This window comes from Enoplosus armatus, chromosome 20, assembly GCF_043641665.1.
Source record: "Enoplosus armatus isolate fEnoArm2 chromosome 20, fEnoArm2.hap1, whole genome shotgun sequence".
In the NCBI taxonomy this organism is placed as follows: Eukaryota; Metazoa; Chordata; class Actinopteri; order Centrarchiformes; family Enoplosidae; genus Enoplosus; species Enoplosus armatus.
In genome coordinates this window covers 1725366-1737748 of record NC_092199.1, presented here as the reverse complement: position 1 = coordinate 1737748, position 12383 = coordinate 1725366, and the positions used below count along the sequence as shown (strand labels likewise).

At 41.0% G+C, this 12383-nt stretch overlaps 1 protein-coding gene across 2 annotated transcripts in view; it reads right to left on the bottom strand.

The window, feature by feature from the left end:
• Positions 1-12383, bottom strand: part of baiap2b (BAR/IMD domain containing adaptor protein 2b) — a 40971-nt gene that overhangs the window by 13430 nt on the left and 15158 nt on the right. For both annotated transcript variants that reach the window (XM_070926788.1, XM_070926789.1), the window contains exons 3-5: positions 8953-9014; positions 7671-7742; positions 5840-5977 (exon numbers count right to left, since the gene is read on the bottom strand). In XM_070926788.1, coding sequence (XP_070782889.1) covers positions 5840-5977; positions 7671-7742; positions 8953-9014 — 272 coding nt within the window. The remainder of the gene's footprint in view (positions 1-5839; positions 5978-7670; positions 7743-8952; positions 9015-12383) is intronic.

The window sequence follows — 12383 nt, the reverse complement described above, 5'->3', positions numbered from 1 at the left end:
CAAAATGAGTTGAAGAAAACCATCTACATTATTTTAATTAAATAATCATTTATCAGGAAAAAAACAATTTCTACAGACTGAACAAGGTCCTTCATGTGGGCGCACAATGGCTGAACATGCACTGATCACCCACAGTGAAACATTAAATGGTGACAAGCCAAAGTGGCAGCAGCAGAGGAAGGTTAAGGCCACTTATGAATCATACGAGCGGTGGAGGTGGAGATGCTTTCAGGTAGCTTACAAAAATACACAGCCGGCGACCCTGCTGATCAGGTCAGGTGGACTGCGAGGGAGCTGTCAATCACCAGAGAGTGACTGACAGGCAGTTCTCCCCTCCCACATCTCTCAGCTTGAGGATTCACATTGTGTGCAGTTAGGAATGCATTTTACAGATACTGTGTAAACTCAACAGAAAATCTCAGAAGAAAGTTTATAGGTGGTTTATTCTGGAGTTCACGTGTGTGCTTTGCTTTGTTTATCTGGCTAAATTCTTCCTGGAATTCCCTGTGAGCTCCGACAAGGAAACAAAAAGAAAAACAATCACATAGAGGTACGTCTAGAGAGCAGAACTGTCAAACCCGTCTCTGTCACCTCAAGCATAAAGTCTTCCTCACCTGGAATCAGGTAGATCCAGTATCTGTTCACAGAAAGTAAGGTAAAAAGGTCGAATATACAGTAAGGTCACAAGCACAGACCAAAATAGTTATAATAATAATAATTTAAAAAAAAATAAAAATCAAGTTAATAATTTCATCTTTGAAAAATGTGATGTTTGTTTGCCGGGTTTTAGAGAGGGGTCCTGTATCAAATCCTAGTTTTAAAACCTTTATTATTTCAGTATGTTCTGTGCTAATGCTGCATAAACCTACATAAATGTGTATTTAATCAAATCACCACAAACTATGCATAGTCTGCTGTGTGCTCTGTACTGCACTTAAAAGGTGACAATATATATACACAATATGGGACAGAATGGGAGTCAATAGCTCATATTCCCTCAGGGTATACAGTATATATCCTATAATAGTCATAACTCCTGTTTAATTTGGTTCCTCAGTTCTGACGTTGCATGTGTATGAGCACGAGAAGCATAAAGTATACAGGATGTGAAATGTTTTAATGCTATGAGCTAGGTACATTATTTATGTAGTTTTAATACATCATGCCTCCACATGTTGTGATCGCTCTCAGATAAGACGCCCTAATTAGATTCCAACCGGCCTTTCATGCCACTGCCAATCAAGCGCTCTCTGGCTGAAGCTCCCTCTTTACACAAAACATAAATCTGGCAAAATGCTGCTCCTGGTTTCTGCTGACAGTGAGCACAATCAGCATTTAAGATGTGTGCTGGGAGGGCGAGTGTGTGCTTGTGTGTCCAGTATTTATTGACTTATTTCACATTAAAGATGGTCGGAGCCATTGGTGCAAAAAACTGCAGGGCCTCTGCTGAGTATGAAAAATGTCAAGCAAGACTGTAACGGATTGATTAGTAATTATACTTAACACGTGTAATATTATGATATGAGATGTTTTCTTTAAATTAAACCAACCTCACCAGAGCGATATGAAACACTGTGATGGTATACAAATTCTTCCATGCATGCTTGATGCCGAGCTAAAAGAATACCTGCACATCTCAAATGCATTTCCCTCAGCTCAACATCTCAAACTGACAAACCTCTTGGTTTCAGGAAAACAGAAACTGCCCAGAGTTAAGTAATAACAGACAATTGTGTTAACTGGCTCAGAAGCTCCCTGTCAGCTTAAAAAAAATGGATCTCAGGATGGAATTGATTTTAAAGTTTCTGGCCTGATGCCAGTTATAATTTCTACATACGGTAAGCACCTTTTTCAGTCATCTCAGCTGCAGTCAGATATCTATGGGCAGAAAGTTTAAATGTGGGTGAAATGAAGCACACACACACACACAGACTGCACCCATAAACTCATTTGACAACATCTGCATAAAACTGACTTATCACCAGAAAGAGAACCAGATCATTTGAGATGTGTGTTTACACTTGAAACACAGGGACATACATATCTCCTAAAGACATTAACACAGGCCTGGAGCTTTTATAAAAGAGAGTTATAAAGAGTCATAAAATGGTGGAAGATGGTGAAACTACTCAAACCCTCTTAATCCTGATGTAATGTCTCCTCTTCTACTACCACATCACCGACTCTCTCTCAAAACAGTCCAAAGATATTCCTTTAACAATGATATAAAACAGAGAAAAGCAAGAAGCTGGAACTGCAAAGTCTTTGGCGATTTAAGTTTGATAAACGGCTTAAACTGGTGGTTACACAGCCTATTGTCACCCCTTCATATGATGATGATGAAAATCTACGGTTTGCATGTCTATGATCTGTGAGCGGTTCAATCAACAAGTGCTTTTTCCTGTCTTCGGTAGTTTCAGCTGAAAAATCTGTAGACAAGTAATAATTCTAATTCTTCTTTCTTATTACAGAATAACAAGACAGTTCTGCAGGATATGATGCTGTGGACGTGGGAGCGAGGATGAGAGATTTCTTTTACATTAGCATCATTTAAAGCCACAAACTACCCTTTTCCATCGGTCATGCTTCAGTAGCAAATGTACCAGAGATTTATCAGACTGTATATTATGCTCAGGCAGCAGCTCGGTGCTTTATGGCCCCTCAGGGACACCGTTGTAAACGGGTGACTTCCCGTGGCCTATAGTTTAATATTAACATCAATCATGAGCAGGAGGAGTGAAAGGCGATTACTTTAATATATGGTGGGGGTTTTTTCTTGCTGCTCCAAAAGGCACCAGGAAGCTGCTGGATCACTTAATTAAAAGTTGGACAGTGGAAGGATACATGAAGTGAGGAGGACACCTTTACTGGAGTACACAGCCTCATTGTGTAGAAGCAAGTGAGCCAACACACATCCACAAGGACAAGTTTTCAGGCTTTGCACAAACATACTGTCCGCCATAAGTACCCAGATAAATATATCTGCCATGTTGTATGTTCAAAAATCTGTCCTTTTATCTGTGAGCTACATAGTGCAGGCCACTGGTGTCTCCTGTTCCTGCCAAGACCTGGTTCCCATGAGGAACCATATGACGCACAGCAAGAATCTGGCTACCTAAACACACAGTCTCCCTCAGCACGTACACATGCTATTCGGGAGGTCCAGTATTCAGAGTGCACACCTTCGCCAAGGCTGCACATTGTAAAAATGGTTGGTTAGTAACTCTGGCACCCCACAGAGGCAGTTATGGCAGATCACAACCATTGCTTCATACAAAAAAACCAACAGAAATGCACATGCATCAAAATGCTATAATCACGAAAAGTCTACACATGGTGGCTTTAATATGGCTCTGGATCAAAGTCTGCATCAAAGTGCTGAACACTGCAGGAATACTTCTCATTAACTCTGAAATATATATTTTTTTAAATGTCTGGATCTTCACCAAAAGATAATCTCTTGTTCCTCATTAAAGCCCAGAGGAGGTGCAGGACTTTGGGGCTGAAAGTTCCTGTGCTGTTGTTACTCATAGCTTCACGTATCGATTTTTGCACCGACCAGCCCAGCCGTCCCTTTCACGCTCCACCAGCCATCCATCGAAGCAACGCTAACAATTACACAATAATTACCTCCCCTGCTGCTCCTACAGAGCGGTGTGGAGCGACTCCTTCGGCCTCTGGAAGTGCTGCACAATTAGCCCTTAACCTCTGACACCATGTTTTCTCTGCACTGCCATGATGAGTTAAAACCATACAGTGCCTGCTGCAGTATCGGTTTAGCCTAGTCTCACTGTCTCACCGTGTGCATAGTTTTTCTACTAAGTTGTTAAATTATACATTTTGTCTGGTATTTTTGCTCGTTTCATCACCTGTCTGTAAGTCTTCGTCATTCAAAATGATCCAGATTTTGACTCCTTGCTTTTTCGTTTTGTTAATCTTATTTTGTCAAAAACAATTTACAGACATACAGACTGTAAACACACATAAGACATACAGTCTTAATAAAAACACATTTGAAGAGATTTCTAGCCCATAACCAATCAGCTGGGACCTGAATGTGATCATATATTCTGTTTTTAAATAGAATTTACTGTATTCCCATATGATGGCTGTTGGAGAGCCACAGTGGAGCTGCAGGCGAGTACGTTTTTGCTGTGTACAACATTGTGAAGACGGGCCGTCAGTGGATGAAGCCCCATATTCCCTGTTCCATTGTGAGTTTAATTGTTTGCATCACATTTGACATCTGCAGACAAGGCAGAAATGTAACATAACAGAAGTCCATCAGCCACAGATTCATCCTGTCGCCCCATACAGAAACCTGCTGAAGGCGAGGAGACCTTGTGTGCCTGGCATTCGAATAGTTCAGCTGTGGACATAATCACCTTCTAAGTGACCACACACATATATGAACATGGTAAACATGCAGACGCCTACACAAGCATACAGCATGAGGATTTATTCACGCGCATCTCCTCATCACCCTGTCCTTTGTTTCACTCGTCTCCCTCTCAGCCTCTCATTGTGCCCAGGAGCAGCTGATTGGACAGACATCACATCACAGCGGCTAACAGCAGCATGTCCAGTGCGGGTTGTGTAAGAGGGCACGCCCACCATGTGTCACCACAACACCTACAGACAAGAGCAAAGAGACTCGCACCGTCTCCTCACGCCTCCGCTCAAGCAGCTACCTGAACATGAGGGAAAATATGCCTCACTCAACTCATTCACCTGCCCTAGATATCACAAACAAACATTATGTAACACTGATAAAGTGCAGCAACTAATGAAATAGTGAAAGTTATGGGAGAACTTTGGCAGAGTTACAAAGTGAAACTTTGATTAAACAATACATTCTCATGTTGTGTTTCTTTATGGTGTTTTTAATATTCAAAATGTTCTCCCTAAAATGACCATTTAAGCAATTTGTTAGGTATAAAACCACATGACCATATGATCTACTTGTGAATACTCCACTAATTGAATTGTCATTAGCTGCTGTTGTGTATTTTTGAATTCTCCTACTTAAATGCACTTTGTTGTTTGATGACCTTGATGAAGGCCACGGACTGAAAAAGGCCAAAAAAGTCGTCTTTCATACAACTGTACTAACGTTTCAACTTCCAAAACCATGGTAACAAGCCCAATTCAAATCTGTGGAATTGTTTGCTGTTCAGCCCATGTGTTCAAGTCGTAACCTTCGCCATCTCCATTTCTCTCACTGTGAAGAGCCTTTCAGGCTGGCACCCTAACTGTGGGTGCCCAGTCGGGGGTCCCATCCCATTCGGCTCAGCACGTCCTAGCCCATCAGCACCGGCAGCCGTCACAGATTACCAGGCGCACTGAAGCTCAAATCCCATCAGGAGGAGGGAGAGCATCTGAGAGCCAACTCTACGAAGAGCAGGGTGTGTGGTACGCCAAGGAGTCGGGATGAGTTCACTAAAAGTCTGCGTTGGTGATTCTAATTCTGACTTTGCTGAAATAAAGATGAAGAAAATTTTAAGAAACTAATCTTTTCTCTGGAGGCTGACTGGCAGGTTGTCTGCACCACATACTGGGCTGAAGCCAACTGGATCATTTCTTTTCTTGGCACTGCCTGTCATAACCATGTTGTTATGCGTCTTTATACGGTGGTCTTCCAGCTGGCCATCAGGATCCTCTGTGAGTCACAGAGCTGAGGCATCTGTTTTATTCCTCATTGATCCACAGGAAAAGCTTCAGTCCAAAGAAGCACCAGGAACTATACTTTGTACCATTCAAAACATCTGGCACTTCAGCCTCGTGCACACATCTGAAGACACAGTTAGTTTCATGAACACACACACACACACAGGCTGACCTGCATCTCCTTGTCTCCATATTTGGAGGGGTGCTTGCTGCCCTGGCTCTTCCTGCGCAGTTTCTTCAGCTCTGCCTGGCACTTCTCCAAACTCTCCCCTTTGCTCTTGTGCTCCATCTGGTACTTCTTCAGCGCAGCCTGAGGGGGGCAGCACAAAGTCAGCAGGGGCACGGCAGTGCTCGTATGTGTCAGCATCCACAGATGATATTTTACACTGACGTACATTCATTTCAAACCGGCCTGACAAGTGGTCAGCTTCTGTTTTACTGCCTGATTGGTGCACGATGTGGACTGGAGAACTAAAGGTTGTGATGTATTGGTAATTTCTCCTCTTTCTTCTTTTGTCTTTATTCTGTCCTCTCTGGCTTTAGCAGTCTAGCAGTGGCTGGACCAGGGCTGGCCCAAGCCTTATTGAGACCCTGGGCTAGATTTGTTTACAATGCCCTCAAAGCCTAAAGTTTGGTATAGTGCCCCCAAATTTGTAACAGTGGGGCTTACCAGCAACAAAGTTTGATACTTTGGGTTAATAACTCTTGTTTGATATTTGTTAAAAGTTTTGATGAAATGCCCTCAAATCATAAAAATAGTAGTAGTGGGCCAAAATAATTATTAATAATGTGTCTGTTAGCACACACATTTACTGCTCTGCTTGGCTTTATAGTGAGTTTCATCTCATTGTTTAGCTGTCTGATCTGTAAAGTCGCTGTTCTGCTTCCCTCTCACTGCTCTCATGATGTCGTCATGTAAAAAGCCACTGTACACTACCTGCCCAACACCAAACAGCACACAGACACAGTCAGAGACCAGCTGGTGAACATAGTGAGTCCTCAGGAGTTGGAAGAGACCACAGAGGAGACCAAAAACAGAGCTAAAAGAATGATTTGCATTTGAATACATCAGAATTTTTAACTGTAATGATCTGAATGACATTCATCCAAGAGCTTTCCAAACATGCCGGTACATCTCAAATGATGAAATGTTTTTGGGAGTGATTCCAAACTACTGATCACCAAAAATGAATTTATCCATTTAATTTTTTTTTTTTTTTTTTTTTTTTTTGCAAAACAACTCATTTTCACAGAATGAGTCATAATTCACAGGGCAGAGTGGGAAGTAATTTATGTAACTGCAGTGGTTTGGATGAAAGCCGGTGGAAAATTAAAGAGAGAGTGTGCATTTTGTGTTTGGCCAATGATTTTATGAGAACATGGTTCATACGATATTCCCCATAACTTCACTCCCTGGAGAGGCCCGAGTGATTCATTATGTTACAGCGTACCTGACCCACCGTGTGCTTAAATGCAACACCACTTAACTCTCCTGCTGCTCCACGTCAGAGTACGATGCCGAGTGAATATCTTTGAATAGTTAAGATTATGATTGGTGCTTTAAGTATAGGCCAAGCAGTTAATAACTTAAGTTGGGATTGTCTTTCTCACCATTTCAGTAAAGAAGAAAAACTACAAGTGAGGCCTAAAAAAAACAACAAAAAAAACCTACAATTAAAATCACTTCCAGCAGCTTTCTAGTTTGGTCTCTATAAACTCCGGAGTTGTTTAGCTGGAGAAGACAGTGAAACATTTAGCAGCTGCTCTCTTAACTCTGTCTGGTGCTAGGCATTTAGCACATTATGGGTTTATCAGAGCTTGTTTGATGAAAACAGCCAAAACAAAACAATGACCTAAAGAGGCTAAAGGGCTCTTAGAATTATCACCCAACTCTGCAGCTCTCCTGTGGTTCCTCACTGGACACATAGGCTTGTGAAACAGAGACTAGCTTAATGAGGGGTGGGACTTTGTCACTATGAAACTGTACATCAAGGGAATCTCACGTTCAGGTAGCGTGCATCCAACTCAACCTTCTTCTCCAGCTCTGTGAGCAGCTCGTTGTGGAAAGACTTCAGCTGCAAGACACACAGGAATACAAAAACCTCAGAAAACAATGCAACAACATTAACCAAACCTCAAGTAAGTTATATGCACAACCACAGTGGATTATTTTCAAAGAGTAATGTAACGTTTCAGTGTTGTGGTGCAAGAATGACTTGAAGGGATGTATTTGTGTTGCCATCGGAAATGTCACACCCAAAGGATTAGGGAAGGATGTCTGGTATGTAAATGCATGCCAAAGTCAATTTGTTGTCTCTGGTCATGTATGCACGTCTCTCTCTCTCTCTCTCTGTGTGTGTGTGACGGGTGAGCGAGTAAAGTTGAACTTGTGGTGAAATATCGCCAAAATAAAAAATGTTTTATTTACCTAATTCTTCACTGTCACTACTTCACATTTACTAGACCCAAAGAACACATTACAAATAAACAAAAACCCCTAGGAAAACACATCCATTGTCGCACTTAGTGACCTCTCACCGTCTTTGTTTCTCTCTTATCATCCATGCTGGGAGACGTAACATTTTCCTAAACTACTATCAGCAGGATATTTGCTGAAAAAGCAGGAACTCCGTTCAATTCAGATTGAAAGGAACATTGAGTTCATTGCCTAGAAATGTAGACAAAACTGTTTATGGGTCTCAGCGAAGCGCAAGGTCTGACCTGTGTTACACAAGTTATTATATTTTGCTTAACATCACTATAGCATCTGCTCAACGCCTAATTTGTAATTCGTATTGTTGTACAAAAAATCATCAGTGCCTTGGATCTTTGACTTCCATTACCCACAAGGATGAGACGACATACAATTTAAAATAGCCTTGATAACACACTTTGCATTTAGATTAAAGCTAGACTGCTCCTCAGTTGACTTAACGTTCCCTGCTAATGTTGCCACAATTGGCCAATTTATTCTTTGGATATAGATCTTTTGAGCAACGGAATTGAAAAATGTTTTCAGTCTGTAATGACTGTAATTTGCATATCAGACGATCAGTAAAAAAAATAAATAAAAAAATATATACTGAAGTGAAGCTGCTGCCTTCAGAAAATGGAAGTGCACTAGAAGCTACTCAAGTACAGCAAAGAGTGTGTCTAGCTGAGAATTACATATTAAAGTATATACTGAGACGTAGAGACAGGCAACAGGCCCACAATCTGTTTGGCTCCCAACTCGTGGCTTAAGAAGTGCTGATTTTAGGAACACCACCACCACCACATGCTCACCATCTCTTCAAGCTGGATCTGGATCTGTCTGTGCACTTCAGCCATCTGAAAGAGAACCTCCCCTGCAGAGAGAAGACAAAGAAAAGAAAGACAATAAACAAAAAGAGGGAGGGGAAGCGGGGTGGGAGAAAAGAGAGAGAGTGATATTAAATCTTTCAAATGTCTGTAAGAGCTACATACATCGTGCAAAAAAGACCATGCAGCCACACAGAACAGATGAGAGACAGGTGTATGGTGTCGAGGGAGGAGGAGAAGGCAATGGACAAGATGAAACATCTATCATGATACTGACGAAGCAGACGAAACTCAGAAAAGTGACGAAAATCAAAAGAACATTACAGAAATATGCAGCACAGACAGAATGAATGAAAAACCTAAGAGTTTATCTACAAATCTACTGCATGTTTTAAATACTGAAACCAAGGGTTTCCCATATTATCAAGAGCTTACAACACTACTTCTAATAAACACACAGGAACAGCATGATAAAAAAAATATCTTTATAAATATTATATCAAGTACTTCATCTTTGCACTAAGACATACGCTGTGCTACAACATAACAGGGGAAAAACACCAAAAAGCAGAACCCAGAAAGAAGTCAAAAGCTAAAGAAATAAAAGAAAAACACAAAAGAGAGAAGTCAAGGATGATTCATGCAGCCAGGGAGGTGCGTGTTGTTTTAAGATACCTACATGCTGCCTCTTCTGAATATGCAATGCATTGTAAAAAAAGGAACAAAAAGATCTAGTTTGAGCAAAGAACAGAGGGATAGAGACCTGGAGAGACAGTGACAGATCAAACTACCCCAAGAAAGATGAGACACACGACAGGTTTTCACACAGAAAAACACTCAGACAGGCAGTTAGTCAGACCCTCCACTCGTTTACACACCGGCTACAGTAAATACTGTGCTGATCCACGAGAGCCCAAACCCATACTGGATTCTTTGTGTTCATCCTCGTATTAGAAAGTTAAAAAACATCCAATAACTACGTCAACAATATCAGATGACATTTCATTTTTGTTTTGTTTTTACATAAACATATAGATTTCGATCATTTGGTTGTTAAAAAACTGTGACAAAGATGTGTACTGAGTAGAGCCCGTCCAATACATCGTATATATGTCAAGATATTTTTAAAGTAATGCAAAAACAGTGTCACCATTACATAATTTGCCCACCAGAGACCACTGACTGTTTTATGTTTACACTGTAAAATGTACAGCACATCACTTGGTCACCATTCTATTAACAACATTTATGATTTCTTTTTTGTTTTACATTGTGTGTTTATGTCAGGCAAATCGGTCAATGCATCATTATAAATTCTCAAACATCCATATCTACCTCAAAAATCCAGTATCAATCGGGCTCTAGTAAGGTAGAGGTCTGAGGGAAGATATTTCACAGTTGAACAATAAACTTTACCATCAAAGATGACAGTAACAGTAAATATAAGTAATATAATAATACTAATATTATAACTCAACCCCACAATCATGAATAATAACTATATTTAAAACACAAATGAAACTAATATTTACTTTATACAACACTTGACTTAAGAAAATAAGAGTCAAAATACATAAAAAGCCATCTTATAAAACATACTATATATGTACTCCAATTTCTTAATATTTCATATCTACCAACATATATGGCAATACTGATACAGTATCTCTGTGGGAAAATAACACCAGTATATCAGTGAGGCTCCATCATCTATAAGAAATATTGGCACACTGGAAATGTCCACAGTAAAATGATCTACAGCTGCAGCACGACCTCGAAGCACGAGAGCCAACTTATTCTAAATGAGTCCACGAACATGCATTAACTCATCTGCCTCCTGCATAATGTACGCTGACATCAGATAATGTATGTTGCTCTAACATGGGGACGCTGGGCGAGGTGTGTGTGGGGGGGGTGTTAGTGGACGTGGGGACACTGGACAGTCAGAGGGGACACTGCGAGTGGGCTGTCTCAACAGGATTAATGGGGCTTAATGGAAGTGCTGCAGTCATGCAGACGAGACTCAGTTGGAGAAGAAGGGATTTAGGAGAGGTCGGAGCAGGGGCTGGGGGGGCAGAGGAAGAAATTGAATAAGTTAAGTACTTAACTTGAGTATTTCCACAACTACACTTCAGGTGGCTGAAGACACTAGCTGCTTTGCAGATTGAGAGTAGAGTTGCAAGAAGAAGTACTCGTTTAAGTGTTTTAGTGTAAAATGTCAATCTTACTCCACTCACTATCACTGCTCTTTACACAATGCTCTCGTCTCCAACACACCACCCCACTTTACAGCCACGCATCTGCTTATGAAAATGCAGTGACAGCTCTAACACTATAGAAGTGTTTGGCTGCCGCAGGACAGGGCATTAGGAGCAGCGAGGCAGATAAATGCACTGGCGTGTACTTTCAAACTCTCCTTTGATTCTTGGAGGGCGCCCAACACACACACTCCATCCCATCCATTAATAAACAGCCACCGGCCATCGACAGGCTACGGCGAGTGGGCTGAACTCAAGCACCTCTATCACACACACTCACACTCACACTCACACAGATGTTGATCTCAGCCAGAGGGGTATCACAACACTGCACTTTATAAAAAAAAGAGGGTGGAATTCATAGGATATTGGTTTACAGACAATAACAGATTATCAGGGAGCGGGTATGTTTCACTTTGTTTATATGTTAATTTTATTACTCTTATTTTAATTTTAGTATCTTTAGTTTTTGTTTCCAAATATCTCTGAATATTAGTAATTTCTTACTACAGCATTTATTAGCAAACTATGTCCAAATAAAATTAAACTTTGTATTTCTATGCTGTGCAATGTCGAAATGTAAAATTTCTAATGACAAAATAAGGAAGCACATTCAAACGTTTAAAACAAGGGAAACTATTTTCACCGCGGATTAAGGGACATGGTCCCTCAACTTTTCAAAATCCTGTCTTTGCCCCCTTTCACTTGATTTAACTTTTACACTGATATACTCGAGATGCTGCACAAACTGTTGTGCATCATGGAAAACACTCCTGGTCAGAGAAATTTCAGTAACAGGCTGATCCAGGACCGATACAGGAGGTCCCTCCTGTACAACCAGTCCCCTCTGCATCAGGACTGGGGGGTCAGGAGGTGAAGCCTCACTCATCCCCCTAACGGACAAAGACTAATATAACTTACACCTTTCAAATTCATCCTTCAGTGTGAAAATAACATTTTCCTAAAAGGCTATACAGAACATCAATCACAGTGATGGTCAGTGCATTTTAATACGACTACAACCCTGTGTACACTCCCTCTACAGATCAGTTACGGTACAGAAAGAGGGAGCCATCAACTCACATCCGTGCTTCGCTTCACTCCTGCTCTGCCAACATGAAGCTGTTCAGCTGGGGATGAAATATAGCCGAAGGGTTA